The sequence below is a fragment of the Pinus tabuliformis genome, chromosome 4_2, assembly GCF_031772625.1.
Source record: "Pinus tabuliformis cultivar Carrire ecotype Pingquan chromosome 4_2, CPIR1, whole genome shotgun sequence".
Lineage (NCBI taxonomy): Eukaryota > Viridiplantae > Streptophyta > Pinopsida > Pinales > Pinaceae > Pinus > Pinus tabuliformis.
In genome coordinates, this window is record NC_142304.1 from 1101975599 (window position 1) to 1101994989 (window position 19391).

The window sequence follows — 19391 nt, forward strand, 5'->3', positions numbered from 1 at the left end:
TCTTGCCTAAGTAAACCTATGACTCCTTCCGTATTATTTGCGAAGAGATAAATTAAAAAGGATTTGAAAATTAAATAAGAATAAAAATGTTGAAAGAGGTTTATTGAGCTAGATGATAGATGGTGGATTTTTCAAAATGATTAAATTTGTACTTAATTTATTATGTACAAACTTAATCATTTATTAAGCTAGATGATAAATGATAGGTTTTTCAAAATAATTAAGTTTATACTTAATTTATTAAATACAAACTTAATCATTTTCAAAAACCCACCATTTATCATCAAGCTCAATAAATCTCCTTCTACATTTTTACTCTTATTTTATTTCCGAACCTTTTTTTAATTCTTATCTTAAACTATTTTTCATCTTTACTCTTCTTAAATTTAAGATACATCCTTTTTATTTTATAATTTATAATTTATATTTTAATTTTATCATTTCACTTCACAATTACTTTATTATTTTAATAACTTTCCTATCACATTTCTTTCTTTATTTTATTTTACTTATTCAAAATTTTCTAAAATCATTCAATAGTTTAATATTATTTTATAAAAAATTATCTAATAAATATTTTTATTTAAATTCTAGCTTTAACTTCTTCTCTATTTTATTTTACTTATTCAAAATCTTCTAAAATCATTCAATTATTTAATATTATTTTATAAAAAATTATCTAATAAATATTTTTATTTAAATTTTAGCTTTAACTTCTTCTTTTATGATCATAATTGATAATAAGTAAAACTTTAACTAAACATTTTTTTTTACTTTATTTTACTTTTACATTTAGATAATTATGTAAGAGTAAAATATCTTAATTTTCAAAAATCATTCAATAAATTAATGTTATTTAAAAAAAAGTTATCTAATAAATATTTTTATTAAATTTTATTTTTATTTTTTTTTTCCTATTATAATATTTAAATATGTAAAAAAGGATAGTGTTGAGAGCTCAAATCTACAATGGCACCTCTCGCTAGGGTTTTCAACGCGGCCGCATACGCAGGGGCTGGATCACCCCAGAATCCGCTGGAAGCTGAGGCTCCACGTTTCCAAAACGAGCATGCGCAGACTTTCTATGGAATTTATCAGCAATGCGGCACACGGAAGGTTTTCTTCGCTGCGGAATCCGCTTTTGCTCCCGCGACTGACCTCCTGGACAGGGCAGCGGCACTCTGTACGCCGATCCCCCTGAGCAAGATCCATGGCAAGAATGAAAACCCCTGCCACTGTTCGGCGGGTTGGATGCAAAGTGCCCAGAGCAGGGATCTCGCAGTAGGTCCAAAATATGACCGCATGGGCATATGGGAAGATGAGAACTACCAAGCGGATGGCCAGATCTGGGGCCTCCCCACGGATACCAGACATACCATTTTGGTCGTCTGCGAGTACCGAAAGATAGTTGAGGAAAACTGTCAAGACCCGATTCTTCAGATCTTCAGGGCGGTTGGGCAACAGAAGGGGCAACGGTGTGTTACTGGGTCTGGATCAAACGGATCGCACGACATCACTGTTGAATGCTTTGGATCTGTCGGATTACACATCGGATCTGCCAAGGCAGCACCTGGAAAATTGCTGGTTGGAGGCGGACATTTCTCTTCCACAGTGGGAAGATATATGAACCCTAGATCTGCCATCTTTTCACCAGATCTGGCTTACAAACCAGTGAATCATGGCCTACTCCGCATGGGCGCAAGATCTAATCCAGATTTTCATCAAATCAATTGGGAGCAAATACTCTTGCATGTTGCTTAGTAAGGGTCACCTTGGAACCCCAGCGCAATATCAAAACCTTATATATTCTGGATACAGTATGCAGGACAACCAAACACTCCATGTAGGTTTTAACCCTGTACAGAAATTACCTGCATACGAATTCTTAAACAAAGAAAATAAACAATGCGAGAGCATAACCCATAAAACACATATGCACAGAGATTTTTCCCTGGATCCCAAAACCGGGACTACCAGCTTGATTTTTCATTATGTTCCTTTCAATGTTACAATACATATTTATACATGCCGAAGCATCCAATACCATGGATCGAAAACCATCGCGTCCAATACCATGGACCGAAAAACATCGCGTCCAAAAAACATGTGCGAAAATCATGCACAAAACCATAGGTGGGTCCGCCCAACCTAACATATGGTCCAAAACCAAAATTTTCCGGGGCGCTGCCCCGGACCCGATAAAGTGGGATTACGGGTGCCCTTCAAACCCCCTATTAACTACGTGGAAAGAATATAACACAACCCAACACTCCAGCGCTACAGCATTGCCAACGATTCAACCATTATTCTTAATCTCCGACTGCGTGGCGGAAACACTGGTACTAGCTCTAAAAATACAGGTTCCTTTCGAGATGCAGTGAAAGGAAAGGAAAAAATGAAAAATAAAGCAGCACCATCACCAGAGCTACCGAGACCCTACATTGTTGAACAAAAGCCAGAATCACCAATGCTACTAGTATCTGAGCCAGAGGTAACTAGTCTACACACAGATCTATCCAAAAATGCAGTTATTTGTAGATTTAATGGTTTCTGGCCAAAATCAGATGCCCTGCACCAATGGATATTTTCAACATGGACAACTAACTGTGAAATTTACCTATGCCCTAAAGGATTTTTCATAGTTAGATTTAACACAGAACAAGAACGTGACAGCATTATCAATCAGGGGCCTTGGTTCTGGGGCAGTGCTGGCCTCTTCATTATCCCCTGGTATTCTGATTTCGACGCCAATACTATGAAAGTCTCAACTATGCCGGTATGGGTAAGGCTACATGGTCTCCCTCTACATTTTTGGCATCACAAAGTACTAATTGCCATTGGGAACTCTCTGGGGAAATTCCTAAAAATGGACGAAGACAGAGCTATCAGGGGAATATTTACATTTGCCAGAATATGTGTAGAAGTGGATCTGAGTCAGGGGCTACCTGATCATATCACTCTAAACTTCAATAATTCTCAATGGATACAACCGCTCGACTATGAGAACACAGAGTTCCGGTGCAGGGGCTGCATGCAAACAGGGCACCTACAATATGACTGCCCATTTACTCGAAAGGACCCCAGGAAAACCAAGAAACAACCAAAAAAGGCCAGAGGGTGGTAGCGTTCAGACCCTTTGGAAGAAGACATAAACATGAATCCTACAGAGAATCAAACAGAACCTAATACTCAAATGACACATAAATACAAACAGGAAGAGAACGCCCCAATTACTCACTTGGGTCCACACATTTCAGATCTGCAACAAGAGCCACAAATGGAAGTAAGTGGCATCAAACAAACTCATGGATTAGAGGGCTCAGAATCCGACAAAGAACTTCCATTGATCCCAATGGAAAATCAGCTAGCTATTATTACACCCACTCCTGATACTGGCGGTTGGCGACGCGTGGAGAAAAAGAAGGGCACAAAATTTTAGGCTTGCTGGAACTTATTTTTTTCTATATTGTTATTTTTGTTGCTTTCCTATCATTACAGGAACAACCATCTGCTATTTTGTGTTTTTCTTTCTGTTTGTTGCCTGTCATTACAGGAACAGCCATCTGCATATGCTTCAAGCATCTACAAAATGTAATTTTATCAATATGAATAAAATTACGACTTTTTTTTACAGCCAAAAAAATAATAATAATAATAAATAAATTTAAATATGTAAATTTTAATTTTAACTTTTTCTCCTATTATTAAATATATTTAATAATAAATAGAGTTCTCAAAATATAAACCTTCTATAAATTTTTACAAAATATATATGCAAAAATTCAAACTACCCGAGATGTTTTATAATCAATTAAATAATCATTTTATAAAATAAATGATAAAAATGAATTTTATTTTATTAAAAAAAAAAATACTCTTTATTACAAAGTAAATCCCAATAAAATCCAACCTACAATATGGAGACCTTCTGGAAATTAAATTGACTACCAATAAAAGCCAATATACTACACATTGAGATGATATTTTACCAACAAAAGCCAATATTCAATATTGAGATGACATACCACCCTCAATAAACAATAAAACGGCTAAACACTTGGTACCTAGCGTGACTATTACTCATATTTAAAAAATAAATAAACAGCCGAAGTTGCTTTTGCTTTATTTGACCACTTCATTGTTAAAAAAACAAATGCCTAAGTTACTTTTGCTTATTTAACCACTTTATTGTTAAAGTATACGTTCATATCCGATAACATTAGATTTTCTTCATCTTTAGATAAGATGGATATTAATTATTTTTATTAAAAATAAAGGCGGCCCCTTAAGTTGCTTTTGGTTATTTGGCCAATTTTATTGTTAAAGCATAAGTTCATATCAGATAACATTATATTTTCTTTATTTTTAAATATGATATTAATTATGGAATTTGCTACATGGTAAATATTTTATTTTAAAATTTCAGTGATACACTGTTTTAAGAAACTTTCATACAAATTCAAATTCAAATTCAACCATTGAATAAGATTGAATGGGATTGGTGTGGTCCAAATCAAGTGAGATTTTTGGGTGATTTGGCCAATTTTATTGTTAAAGCATAAGTTCATATCAGATAACATTATATTTTCTTTATTTTTAAATATGATATTAATTATGGAATTTGCTACATGGTAAATATTTTATTTTAAAATTTCAGTGATACACTGTTTTAAGAAACTTTCATACAAATTCAAATTCAAATTCAACCATTGAATAAGATTGAATGGGATTGGTGTGGTCCAAATCAAGTGAGATTTTTGGGTGATTTTGATAACCTAGAAACTCTTGTACTTGAGCCCTAAGTTAATCCCCAATTTATATATAAAGTAAGAAAAAAAATTAATAATTTCTCCAGGAAAAAAAAGGTAAGAAATTTTAGAAAAAAAATGTGCAACAGATTCAACAATTCAGTAGTAAAAAAGGCAGTGCTTCGGTTCACACCAAAGTTCAATTTTCTCTCAGGCAAAAGCAAGCAATTGGGGCCTTTGTTGAATCAAAAATGTTTCCTAGAAAGAAAACTAAGACATAAGTCAGAACACAGGACACACAAAATTGAACATTTATTGCATTGATATAAAAAAATATTAAAATTCTGCCACCACTGAAGCAATAACAAGAAACTCTAAGGAGCAAAAGCAAGCTTAATATACAAGTTAGTTCCAAGTATCCAAGATCCCTTCTTTGTTTCTGGGAAGTTTACATCTATGAGCTCGAATCAGTCCAACAGTGAATCTATCACAGCCTGTACAAGGGAATGGTCTTATCAACAGCAACTGATGATATGGAGCATTTTCTATATAAATAGTTGTGCCATACTCTGTCCATGGTTTTACAGATTATCATGCAGTAGAGCTGCATCATTTCACTGAGGTAGAGAATTTTGTTCATTGCAGGTCATTGGAGAGTATCCCAAAGAGCAACACCTCTCTGGATAGATGCATGATGCTTCTGCCTTTATCATCTGATGAGTATATACATAGGCATTCATACAGCATATTCGCAGGCTTGTAAAGTGGCTACCAGACTGGCTTTGTAGCAGTAAATCATTCTTTAGAGTTCATATATCATAGCCCTGCCAAAAGGATTGCGACTACTGATTTTGAAACCTGAAACTCGAGCAATCATTTCGTTGTCAGCAGCTATGATGCAGTCTCTATATACCTTTTTGTCAGAGAAGCCAGTAATGGTGTATGTAATTGTTCTTAGCATCTATTCGGCTATTCCTACCTTTGCATCAGTTGCCGGGCATGTTTTGCTCTGTATAGGTTCCCAGTCTCTCTGTACTGGTAGTTATACAGATAACAGCATCATATCAAGTGAACTGATGGAGAAACAAAGAGATCTTCAACCTGCAACAGCAGGCTTACAAGATGTGCCAAAAAAACCAAGGAAGGCTTCACTTTGTACTGTGAAGAAAACCTGGCAAGCATCAAAAGAATCTTCATCAACATAGCCGCAACAAATAAAGAATTCGGTGGTGAGTAGAATAAAAAAGGCAAGTTTGACAAATCCACTAACTGGACGTCAAGTGATCTTTCCATTGTCAGAGCAGAAAACCACTTCTATGCAAGCCATATACATGAGAAGCTAGTCAGCCTCTGCAGCATTGAGGATCCCTTACAGACACTCTCTGTCAAGTGAAATTTTGCAGATGAGACCTTTTACTGTTACCAATACTTTCATAGGAAGGAGAAAGATGGATAAAGTGAGGTACTGACTTCCCTAGAAATAAGAATAGTGCATCAATAATTCCCTCTCACTGATAAAGGATCATAATCATATGCTTCTCCAGCTTTAACAAAACGACCTTTCTCACGTTTTCTTACATCGGCCCTGGCTTTGCGAGAGGCATACCGTATCCGCTTTTCAAACCTGTTTTTCAAAGAATGACACCATGACAGTTAAGTATTTATGGAAGCAAGACGCAGTATCAAGAAATCAAGAGTAGAAAACTACCAATGAATTAGTCTTACTGAACTATGAACTAGTGAAATTCAGAAATATGCAAATAATGTGACCAAAAATTACATACATGCGTAATTTTTTCTTCTCCTTGTAACGCAACATTGCATTGTCTCTAGCCTGAGAAAACGCACTCTCAGGGCTTGTAGGGCACCATGGAGGATCACCCTTCAGACAAGTTGTTGATACACCGCAGTCCTGATAATCAGCAGCACTGCTTTCTCCACTGTGGCCTGACAGAGAAAGTGACAAGCTGGAACGTGGCTTCCGTCCAGAAACATCCATGATAATGTCGCCAACTCTACTTGGACCAGGCATACCTTGAACAGATGTACCAGATACAGGATAAGCAGTTGCTACTGGTCCAGCAAAGTGAGAAGATGGAAGCAAGCAGCCAACTGGTGAGACTGAGGATGCCTGTTGAAAGAACAATACAATTTTAGATACTGAACTTCTTCCATGTTTAAAGTAGAGTCAAAACTCCAACCAGCCCAAGTTTTAATGTCCAAATACATGAGATACCATATTGAATTGCACTGAAGGAAAGTTAACACCATAAGCTACTAAAGTGAGCTTAAAGTTGATTTTCAAACAAACAAATTTGACAGCAACGTACTATGGTACACATACATCAGAAATCACAAAAATCTAAAAGCAATAACTGGCTCTGAATCTACCACAGGACCCTTCACTTTTATACAAACATCTACAAATTCACTCTAAGAGAAATAGGTAAAAATCCATGGGCATGAGCCTTTTCCTACAGACAGATGGGCATGAAGCTGCTGAAGATGAGATGACAACCTAGCCTATTCCTCTCTCTTCTCTGTGACATTAAGAGGAGATGACAACCTGGGCCGGCAGTCAAAATGAATGAACGCTAAATCTCTGAAGCTCAAACCCCGTGCATCATTCAACAACCAAATGGGTCTAATTGAACCATTATTGCTGCATCCTCTTGTACCAAAATTGACCCAAACTCAATCCTCAACAAAGCAAAAGAAGGAAACTGTGTGACTTCTAGCAAGACTGGCCTATTTTGGAGGATATAATTTTGACAAAGTTTCAACGGATGCTCCCTTTATCTCTGCATCATATAAAGCTCGGACGCTACTAGACCTGTGTTCGTGTAATTTATAATTCAAAGCATAGGCTGTCACACGCAAAGGAGAGTTAAGTTTATACCACCTCTTGCGAAGAATACTAAATAGTAATGATATTTCCATAAAGTTTTCCACGTAGATCTTTAGGCCCCTCTATTGCATTTCTATTTCTCTCTATTGTGTTGCACATTGTTTCAACCTTCATGTGCCTCCTCCTCTAAAGCAGGCAAATATGTCTGAATCTCCAATGGCCTTCAATACAAGCTACATGAAGGCCATCATATATTCTAGGCGCTCCCACTATAAGCGCATGTTGTTGGATTATTTTGTCCTCTTTTATTTCAGATTCGCTCCATGTCTTCCAAACATTATAAATAACCTTAGTTTGATGGAGACAGATACAGGTGCCCTGACTTTTTTTTGAAAGAGACGTTATGTCTTGGAAATGACGCAAACACGTGTGTCTGTAAAAGAAACTATGAAACAGGAATGGTTGAATGATCTCAAGCTGACAGATATTTGTGTTAGAATATGGGAGGGGACGAGTTGCTTTTTAGTTAAGATGACAGTTTTATCTTTACTCTCAAGTATTTTAAATATTTCTTTACAAAAAAATCAGCTACATTTTTGGAGTTTTTGGCCAGATCTTAATTTCTTTTGTTGTTTAAAATGAGTTTTTGATTGCATATATGGATTCAGCACCCTGAAAAACATCTAGAAAACTCGGATTGTGGGCAGTTTATAACTCAAACTTGTGATTCTAAGAAATCTCTGTCGGAATTTTGGGCAAATGAGACTGAAAAATATGCTGGAAAACTTTCCAAAATGTATAACAGATAGACTATGGCTAAAAAATCACCCTTTTGCAGGAAATGACATGAAAAAAGTGGATCCAGAAATTTAGATAAATTTCAGGAGAGTTTCCTGGAGCAGAACCAAGAACCAAGCTAGATCAGAATCCTGACAAGATTCGGATCTGACCCGGGGATCTGGAGATAGTGGCATCAAGACAATCAGATCTAGTAACATAGTAAATAATCATAGGTATTTTCTAAACATTTTAAGTTTTAGAGTTTTACGTCGGAATCTGACAAAAAAAAATTTGGTCTAAATCTTGATATTTGTGGTTTAAAATAAGTTTTTGACTGCATATATGGATTCAGCACCCTCAATAACCATTGGAGCACTCGTATTGTGGATAGTTCACAACTCAAACTTGTGACTCCAAAAAATCCCTGCTGGATTCTGGTCAAATTATACCAGATAATATGCCAGGAAACGCTCCACAACATATAACATACAGACCATGGCATAACCATATAGCTTCTTTACATAGGATTATGTGTTCAATTAAAACAAATAAAAAGCATATTGGTTTGAAAAGGATCCAGGACAGATCAGAATTCTGACAAGATTCAGATCTGACCTGGGGATCTGGACACACTGACTGCAGGACAAGTGGATCTGGTAACATAGTAAATAACCGTATAGCTTCTTTAAACGGAATCATGTGTTCCACTAGAACAAAATAAGAAGAAAATTGGTTTTACCGACTCCCGACTATTAGGGGTTTAGTTTTGTTATGTTGAGCTGCCAAAGGTTTTTAGGGTTAGTTTAGGTCTTTCGTTTGCTTTTAACTTTTGTAAGTTAAAGAAGAAAATTAAAAAATTGTCAGAAACAACCAAGTCATTGCCAAGGCAAGAATATCATTTAGATGAGCAAACACAAGAGAATCAGAGGGGCCATTAGATTCATCGTTATCAACCTTAGACGAATTGGATTAAGAGAGCATATAAAAGAGGGAAAAAATAATAAGAGGTAACCCACAAAATGCTTTTGAATAGTTATGTTTTGATTTAAAATTATCTAGGTGCGATGTCACCATTTTGGTGTATATGTGGCCTACTGTTTTGGGGGCATCATCACTCATACTAATCGAAGTATCATAAATAATTTTAGAGTATTGATATAATCAGCAAAACTACTAGAACAACATTGATATAATCTACAGAACTTTTTAGAGAAGCATTTTACACTAAATTGTTTTTGGAACTTTCAGGTAGCCTTAGACAACATCCATCATCGCCATTATGGCATTTTCGCTAATTACAATTATAATAGGTTACAAGGTTACACAGATTTGGACAAGGAAGTAAAATATATTTTTCCGATCCATAGCTACAGATGACAAGAATGTCCCTTTCATGTACAATTACAGCCTACAGGGTATAGGCATGCACCAGAAACTAATACCAGCGGAATAATGTTTATCAATCACACAATATGTGGTTATAAGTAAACAAACCTTAGGGGCACTCTCAATGTGGTCACTTGAATCAGCAAAAGAAACATTCATCTCCGTGGAAGAACAATCTGCTCCTACATCCCCGAACAAGGATACAGACTGATCTTCAGAACCAGCAAATATGTCTTCATAGTTTTCAAATGTGAGATCAACATCAGACATGTTAAAATCATTGCAACGATCACCATCTTCACAAAGGCCAAGGTCTTCCATGTGTGGATCCCATAGCTGCAGATTAAAAGAAAAAGGTTCAATAAACACATATAGAATAACAAATCCTCTTTTAAATGCACATTCACAAGCATGTTACCGTGTTAATCTATCAATGAGAGACGTCGAATATAACCAGAGCTGAAAATATTAAATTCCTGTTGTACACTGTTATGATGTTAGACCCTACATCCATATGACTCCACTAGGCATAGTTTTAAGTTTTAGCTCTTTTAACATTCACAGGCAGTGCAAGTAAGAGGCACAAAATACCTTTAAAGAAAAATCAAGACAATGTAAGCACAAGCAGTCAATTGGGTTTATCTCGGGTGGTTGGGAGTCAGGACGAGTGATTGTAATCCTCCCAACCTAGGTTCAATTCCCACACGTGACATAATGAGCTTTGCTGCAATGGCTTCAAGCCTTACAGTTGAGTCTGAGTAGTCCCTCAAAGACCAAAACATGTAAATTGCTCATATGGAATATAAAGATATAAAGATATTTCTCATGGAGAAAAAAATGTAAGCAAAAGCAACATAACTAAACATTCAAAAAAGTTTTCCTATTCCCTTAATTTTTCCAATAAGAAAATTGGCTGACTTTACAAGTTATGTTGAGTTGGTTCCCTGATATTGTTGTGAAACTGTTCCCACAATGAATTGTGATGCTAGATGGAAGCAAGGGCATTAATCACAAATCTCAACTATAAGAAAACCTGAAATCACCAAAAATCACAAACAACATGATGATTTCCACCTTTTTACACAACATTTTTATAACACATAAATATTTTCATATATGTCCATATGCATATATCCATATCAACTAATGAGAAACAGTTTAGACAAGTATCCATTTAATAGAAACACACCTGGCTAATTTCACTGGCAGTATTACAGTGCCAGAAAGAGTCCCCTTGCATGAATCGTTCAATATTAGCATAGGACTTGAGCTGCTGTTCCTCTGGTTGAAGTGGAGAAACAGATGGCATTTGTCGTTCCTGGTTGTTCTGCTGCTGCAATTGCTGCTGTCCTTGAATCTGATCCTTCTGCTGCCTCTCTTGGTGTTGATTTTGTGCTTGAGAATCTTGCTCCATTTGTTTAATGGGTGGAGGTTCCATGAGTTTAGACTCCATTTGAACCTGTGTCCAATTTCGAGGCTGCACTTCTGGGTACTTCTGATGTTGAGATGAACTATGAGGAGGCATCTTTTGTAAATCAAGCAACTGCTGAACCACCACAGGATTTTGTTTTGACTGCTGTCCCAGGGGACCAGAGGTCTGCATAATAACAATTTAGCATTACAAACTGGCATTTTCTATTTGGCCAAGAAGAAAATGAATTTCAAACAAAAGCAACAATTCCAACCATGGCAATTTACAAATCTCAATTTTGGACACACTACATGTAACACAGGAGCCTTAAAAAAACTAACTAAACTAGCCTACATGTAAAAATCACGAACCTAAGGCAAATAGCAATAAAACAGAATCAAACTAGTGAAAAAATAGCAAAAGTATGCATGAGATTGAACAGGAAAGAGATCATTTAATTTTAAGCATATATATAGTCAGGATCACGGGCAATGGAACGAATAGTTTTTTCAAATGCCTTTGCTAAGATAATATGCATGCCATGCGGTATGGACCATGGCCCCTGACGTGTTCATCCATTCACCTCAATTAAGCAATTCATTTATTAAAATGAGGACCCTCGACTACCATCATATATGTGTATTTCCGTTTAGACTCTCAAGCATACAGAATGGCAAGAGGTGTTTGCACCAGTTTAACTGAATGCGGTTATTGTCCACTGTCAAGGCATGGTACAGGTAGCAAGTATATGATGTTTCAGCAGCTTCAAGGGTACAACATGTAAATACGTGAGCACTTGCACCATATAAATATGTGAGGACTTCTTATACCTGTCCCAAAAGGGCTGCAAGACTCTTCCCTTGAAATGAAACTCAGGAAATGCTATGTATCATCTAAGGGAAAGAATGGAAGATCCTTAATGTATCGAATCAGCAGCGTAAGAACACGGCATGTGTCTTGAACTACAGAATAATGAAGAAGCCCTTCAGGTGAGGCCTGCTTATCAAAAAATGCCCTTCCCGGTCGCTCATCATTCATTCATGTTCAATCTATTGGCAAAAACTAAGAAACTCTGAAAAACCAGTATCCATTAGAGGTTATCTGCATAAACTTTGCAGATTTCTTGAAGATGAAGCTAAATCTTTGGGACTTTCTCATACATTCACAAACATCTATTTGATCCCCACAACAAAGGTTGATAATGATCTAGAACAGTCAACTATCACATAAACTAAACTAGTGAAGACCACCATTTGAGTCAGACAAAAGATCTGGTTAGCTTTTCTAACGGGCTGAGCTCTGACTGAGAAAATTTGAAAATATATAATACACAAAAATAATATTCTAAGCTACATGGATAGATAAATAATCTCTGATTCACACTGAGAAATTGGATTGTAAAGCAGAATGCCATACATCCTTGAAATTTCTAACAGGATGATGCGATCCCTCTAGACAATACAAGGTCCCCTTAGAAGCGAGAATGCTTTCAGGGTTTTTTCCTGGTTTCAGTTTAATTTAAAAAAATGGAAACACACCTCAGCTGCTAATGTAGATCCATCCAGTCCGTCTGCAGCATATAGCATCGAACATGCACTGGGTGCTGATGGAGAGGTCTCCGCCATAATATCGAATTTTTGTGCAATCCGTGTGTAATCCGTACGGCCAGCAACCACACAACCCAAAGAACTAGCATTTCTTGAAGCAGCCCAGCGACTACTGCTATTAGCAATATTCTCATTAATTGCAAGCAAACCTGAAACATTCGTAGAAGATTTTCCATAAGAATCAGAAACAGTCGTGTTAGGAAAATCATCCAAACCCCACATTGCCGAAAGCTCTGCAGCAGAAGGGCACCCTGTGTAGCCATTGATTGCACGCCTCTTATGTTGTGATCCCGTCGGTGAGCTTCCGTGAATGTTCCAATCACAATCTTGACAGAGTGAAATATTTTCTGCGTGGCATCGAACTGCAGAGGGCTGTAAATTGCATCCATCGCAGAGAAGAGTACGAAGATGCCGACCCGAGAGGGCATTTGCATTGTGAACATGGCGATCGCACGATAGACAGAGACGAGCTAAATCTGATCTACAGTATACCGTCGGACATACCTCCTGGCAAAAGTCGCAAATATTATCCATTTTGAACTTCTCTTGCGAAATTGTCTGTCCAGACAATTTCAAAACTTTAACCTCTTTCACGAATCCTCGCAAAAATAGCAGAACTTATACAGCAAAAACAAAATTTTAACTTTATACTGAAAAGTCTACTTACTTCTGTTCTTCACAGCTTAATCTTAAATACTCAACCTTTAGGCGGAATCGAGGTATTTGAAGCCTATACAAGCTATTGACTCTGGTAAACACAAACTCACAAAATCCTTTCCCAGATCCCTTAACTTTCTCTTACACAGATTTCCAAGTGAGTCTGAATCTCTGCTGCTCACTTCTGAAAACTTTTTCATAACAAGAACTCAGAATCCCGCTTAATGCAAAAGACTACAGATTACATCCATAAATCTTCACTTCCTTTGACCACAACTTACAGTAAATCTGACATCCACAACTGATATCCAAAGGACATACTTCTCATTTTACAAGACTAGCTTTCCTTGCAAAGAAATCTGACTAAATTCGACCTGGAACTGTGAAGATCTCAGCTTCATTTACACAAAATCCAGAGAAAACTCAAGTCTTGCACGGCTTAGCAGACACAAACCGTGACTGCTTTTCCATAAAAGAACTTTCTTCTGCTCAAATTCGGAGTATTTCTAACCGTTAAGCTCTCTGTGCTAACAAATTCATAAAAAATCCGAGCCTTTACAGCCGAATCCTTACAAATTCATATCGGCACTTAAACTAGCTCGCACATGACCAGCTATATTACAGAATTCCGTCACTTGACAGAAATTTTTTAATCTCCGACAAGGAAACCAAAATTGCAGAACCTTCGCCTCACTTAGGCACTTAATACTTCAAAATACACAGAAAATACCTTAATCTTCACAGCTTTCTACAGCGTTCCCACCAAGCTAAAACCCTGCGTTCCAGATAAAATGAAACTTCACTCAGCGCGACCAGAGCTTTCATTCATACATCTTAAAGCCGAAACCATGGGAAAACTGCTCTAAATTCAACCAAGAAAAAGAAACCTACCGTCTTCGAGAGATCCTCTGCTATATTTCCTCATAAATACACCAAAAGACCCCAATTTTTTCGCAGATTTTATCTTCCCTGACTAGATCAAGAGTCACGTAAACGATTCAGACAGAAGCAGCAGCTTCTGACGCAAACTTTAACGAGCTTCAAAGAAACTCCAAGCTTTCTTGAACTTCGCCGACATGGCTCAGGGGTTGTGAGAGGGGGAATGAGAATTATATAGACACAGTAAACACTGTGCCCGGAAAAAGATATTAACAGTGGGAACTTTTACCTGTCGATTTTAACCCGTAAAAGTGCCAAAAAGAGTCGGCCTTTTGCTATCCGGAATTGTGAGGCAGGGACCTTTTCAGGGAGAAGGCACGCCTCCGTTCATTCATGATAAGCTCCGTTAGATTCCGGCAGCCACCCGTGCGGCCGGGTCCTCCTAAACTAACGGAGAGATTTCGTCTGACCTAACGGAGACGGCAGTAACGTGGCAAAGATTTTATTGTGTTTGCTTGACGTCATCAATGACGATATCGGGACATTTCACAGACAGGCTAAAAGCGTATATATACCGATGACGTGGCAATTTGTGGGGTAGCCATGTGAGATAAGGCTCGAATGGCTTGGATGTACGTGGCGGCCAATCAGACGGCTATACCGAACACACTTACTATTATAATAATAATGGCTTGGATGTACGTGGCGGCCAATCAGACGGCTATACCGAACACACTTATTATTATTATTATTATTATAATAATAATAATATCGAGTAAGCATTTTTGAAATATCTTTCGTTCACGTGTATCGACAACTAATATATATATATATAAAAGCGTATTTATATCGATGACGTGGCAATTTGTGGGGGACATGTGAGATAGGGCTCGAATGGCTTGGATGTACGTGGCGGCCAATCAGACGGCTATACCGACCGCACTTATATCGAGTAAGCGTTTTAGAAATACCTTTCGTTCACGTGGATTGATAACTAATATATATATATATATTTCTTATTAAAATATTAAAAAGTATTATTATTTAAATATTATAAGATTTGATGAAATATATATATATATATATATTATTAAACATATAATATAATATTAGTTGTTTGATTAAAAATCATATATATATTTAGTAGTGGAGGATGACATAAAAGTGTCTACGGACTAGGTTAATCGCCAAAAATAGAATTGAGAAACATGTTAATTGCTTAAAATAGAGGTAGAGGTATTTAGCATGAGTGGAAGTCTACTCTTTTATAAATGATGAATCTATAGTGTGGTTTTTTTTAAATAATTTAATGAATGAATTTAAATTAATTAATAACAATGAGTTGTCATCAACACTAATAATTTATCAAGTAAGTTCTTTTTTTTTTTCTAACTATACTAATATATTATATACAGAAGTCAAAAATTTACATCAAATCAAAACAGAAAGAACCAGGCACCTGAGGTGTCAACCTGGAACAGTTGAGACTGCAAGGTCCAAAGGACTAGACCATTCAAAAGAGCTAGCCCACGCAGGGGCCTCAACCAAAAGTCCAATTGATCCCGTGCAGGGGAGACAGATATAACCCAGACCATTAACAAAGGTTCTTGAACATATACAAAATGCATACATGACGAAACTAAGCTAACACAGACAACAATAGAAACCAAAAGACCAGACAGAAGAGCCATGTAGACCTTGAGCGAGGGCGTCTCTATTCTTCCAGTTTCTCCTCTACTACCCGGCACAATCCGTAAGCCTCCACCTCCGCAGCAGTGGGGGCAGTGTCCATATGGATGTCTTCTATTTCGCTGGTCCTCGCCTTCTGATCCAGAAGGCTTTTCGAGACATTCTCCAGGTCTGTAGCAGGATCCTTTGTTTCTTTCTCCAGGTCTGTAGCAGGATCCTTTGTTTCTTTCTCCGGGCTATCAGCATGCACCTGCCCACAATTGTCCAGAGAGTCATTGTCTTCCTGGGAAGTTTCAATGAACAGAACCGATACATGCGCACTGATCTGGGGGCTGTTCATAGAACTGCTGAAGTTAAAAATAGCAGAGCCGAAGGCGGGCAAGGAAGCTGAGTTTGAAGCACCAGCATCCATGAACTGACTAGATTGAAGGGGGTTAGCTCCAGTAGAGCGAATGCCATGGCAATGACAGCAGTGGGCAGAAGTATCAGCAACGGGAGTGCATGAAGTTCCTCCCTTGGAGGTGCCTCGACGGCTGAGCATGCGCTGTCGAGGCCTTACCATCCTTGCAGGGACCGAAGGGATGAGACCCAGCTCCCGAGTGTGATACAAATCCTTCCTGTGAGGAATGCGAACAGACAGCGGAATAACCCAGACAGACAGCGTAATGACCCAGACGGAGAGGCAGTTGCATGGAGCTGCGCAGAGCATCTGAGGTTGCATAGACCTGCCTGAAGGAAAAACCAGAAACATACCCTGACCCGACGCAGTGACATGGTTTTTAATCGCAACGACCTCACCTTGGAACGCGTCCGCCATAACTGCAACCTCCAAGCGAGCCGAATAGCCGTGCAGGGCATTAACTCTGCTCTGTTGAATGACCTTATACCTGCTTCCACTTACACATATACAGGCTTGAGCCCAAACGTCTGCCACGTGATGGCACATGGCTGGCATGTGGGCAGCGTTAAACTCCCGTCCCATCCTCACTATCACCCGCATCCGAGGAATTTATCAAGTAAGTTATACATTATAGTAGATTTTTTTATTATAATTTAGAAAAATTATACATATATAATAAATTTATGAGATTATTTATTATGTTTATTGATTCATAAAAAGTAGGTGGTTGTAAATTTATTTTTATTTTTAATATTTAAAAAATATTATAATTAGGTGTAATTTAATTTATAAATGAAATGGTTTTTTTTTAACTATTTTTTTTTTTTTGTTAATTTTAATAAAAAACTCTCACTGAAATTTTAAAAAAGTTGAGTTTAAGTAGTTTAATTTATAGAATTTGAGTGCCTTAGGATATTTCCGGAGTTAAATCCATTTATCCATTGGAAATAAGTCTTATAATAATTTTTTTTATATTTAAAAGTTAAAAGATTTAAATGAAATAATAATTTTTTATATGAAAATTTTTAATATTTTTATTATATTAGAATTTTTTTTTCATTTTATTTAGTTACATATATAGAATACTTGTATCAAGCAAATCCACCCTAAGAGAACCACGGAGCCTAATCTAGAGAGTGTCAAGAGAATTCAATCCAAGTTTTTTAACAATAGGGGCTCCACAAATTGAGCTAACCCTAAGGCTAAGTAGATTATCTAGTTGTTAAAACAGCCCTTGTAATTTTGTTGATTCAAAACTCTATACGTTATAATGTTAGGTTGATAAAAATAATGAATCTAGTTATTGAATTATTTACACTCCTAAAAAAATTTACTTTTTTCACTTTCATATTATTGTGTCGATTTCCAATTCAATATGGTAGAGATGTTCTAATGTAATATCCTGTAAGCATTTTAATTTGGTCAAAATAAAAATAAAAATAAAAATAAATTATTGTTTTTATTAATTTTTATAAATTATTACTAATGGTTTTTGATATTATGAGAACCTATGGTATTCACATGGAATATAGTTTATGTAAAAGAAGGAATTAAGCGAACCTAGATCCAAATTAATTTTGGATCCACAAGTATCTAAAAAAATTAAATTCCTTGAAATACATTTTTTTTAAATAAAATATAATTTGATATAATAAATTAAAATTTAAAATAAATTTATAATAACAAATACAAACTTTATTTTATTCTTATTATTTATATATGTTAAATTAACTTGAAACTAAAAATATAAATTTTGCCAAAAAAAATAAAAATAAAATATTCAAATGTTTTTCTTATTAATGTATTAAAATTCAATTCAATGATATTTGATTCAAAATTAATGATCTGATAAAATATATTCTTTACACAACATTTTCAATATCATATTATGTTATTTAATGATGAGAAATTAAATTTGGCTATCCCATTTCCACTAAATTGTAAAACACGCCTCATTTTTCTTTGAAGAATATTTTTTTTTAATTTGTGTAGATGTTTACATTGTTTAGGACTATAAAAATGTTTTTGGTTTTTAAACTATTGCTTAATATAAGCTAAACATTATAAGAATAATGCTCGGGTAGCCAACAAGTCTAAACTAATAAAGTTTATAAACTATTGCTTAATATAAGCTAAACATTATAAGAAAAATGCTCAGGTAGCCAACAAGTCTAAACTAATAAGGTTTATAAACTATTGCTTAATATAAGCTAAACATTATAAGAATAATGCTGGGTAGCCAACAAGTCTAAACTAATAAAGATTGGGGTCCCATATCGACATTTTTATAGGGGATGTTCTTTAATTGTTGGGGAGTTTGATTTTAAAAGTGATGGATTGTGGGATGGCAAAGTTATACTTGTGATTTTTTCTTCTATGTAGTTATTTTTTCCTCTACCTAAAAAGGTGTAAGTAACTTTAAAAAAAATTATAAGCAGTAGAACTTTCATTATACTATGCAAACCACTATACTATGTAAAGACTAGGAAGCATTATCTTCACTCATTTCAATGTGAATTAGTGAAAAGTGAATGGTAACCCCAATGATTATAGTTATATAATGTGGTGTAAGTTATAAAATGTGTATTCTAATTTTGGTGAATTTTCATTTTTCATTTTGAAGTTTTATTTAGGTTTATTTTAAAATATATATATTATTAGTAATTGTATTACATGTTGTAAAGGGAATATCACAAGTCGTCGGTATATGGAAGAATAGTATAGATGAAAAATATATGATATGTTATGTGATTTAGTCGTTGCTTAGCTTGTAATTGTTTCTTTTGCAACATAAATTATTGCCTTTAACCATAGGTAATAAATTAATTTAACTTTACAACAGGTTTACTTGGGCATACATGAATGGAGGCCCCTAATTCCATGAGGTATGTGTCATCTGAGCCTGTTATATGATAGTCTAGTTGGTATAATATACCTTTCAATATAAGCAAATTTAAATAAATTTATATTGAGAATTTGTAACATT

The 19391-nt window shown here is 35.9% G+C and overlaps 1 protein-coding gene across 4 annotated transcripts; it reads right to left on the reverse strand.

Annotated features, from left to right (window-relative positions):
- Nucleotides 1-5118: 5118 nt before the first annotated feature.
- Nucleotides 5119-14539, reverse strand: LOC149173509 (zinc finger protein CONSTANS-LIKE 10-like). 4 transcript variants are annotated; one of them, XR_016259130.1, is made up of 6 exons: nucleotides 12712-14538; nucleotides 10952-11359; nucleotides 9871-10098; nucleotides 6533-6879; nucleotides 5728-6372; nucleotides 5119-5606 (listed from the first exon to the last, which is right to left on the reverse strand). XR_016259130.1 is itself a non-coding variant. In XM_089424633.1 (6 exons), exons 1-5 carry the CDS (start codon nucleotides 13312-13314, stop codon nucleotides 6243-6245), a joined length of 1716 nt encoding a protein of 571 aa, XP_089280759.1. In that variant the 5' UTR covers nucleotides 13315-14539; the 3' UTR covers nucleotides 5119-5919; nucleotides 6219-6242. The 4 variants fall into 4 exon arrangements, 3 of the variants coding, with proteins under 3 accessions (XP_089280759.1, XP_089280758.1, XP_089280757.1); XM_089424633.1 differs by having other exon boundaries at nucleotides 5119-5919; nucleotides 6219-6372; nucleotides 12712-14539; XM_089424632.1 differs by having other exon boundaries at nucleotides 5119-6372; nucleotides 12712-14212; nucleotides 14329-14538.
- Between the last annotated feature and the right edge of the window lie 4852 nt (nucleotides 14540-19391).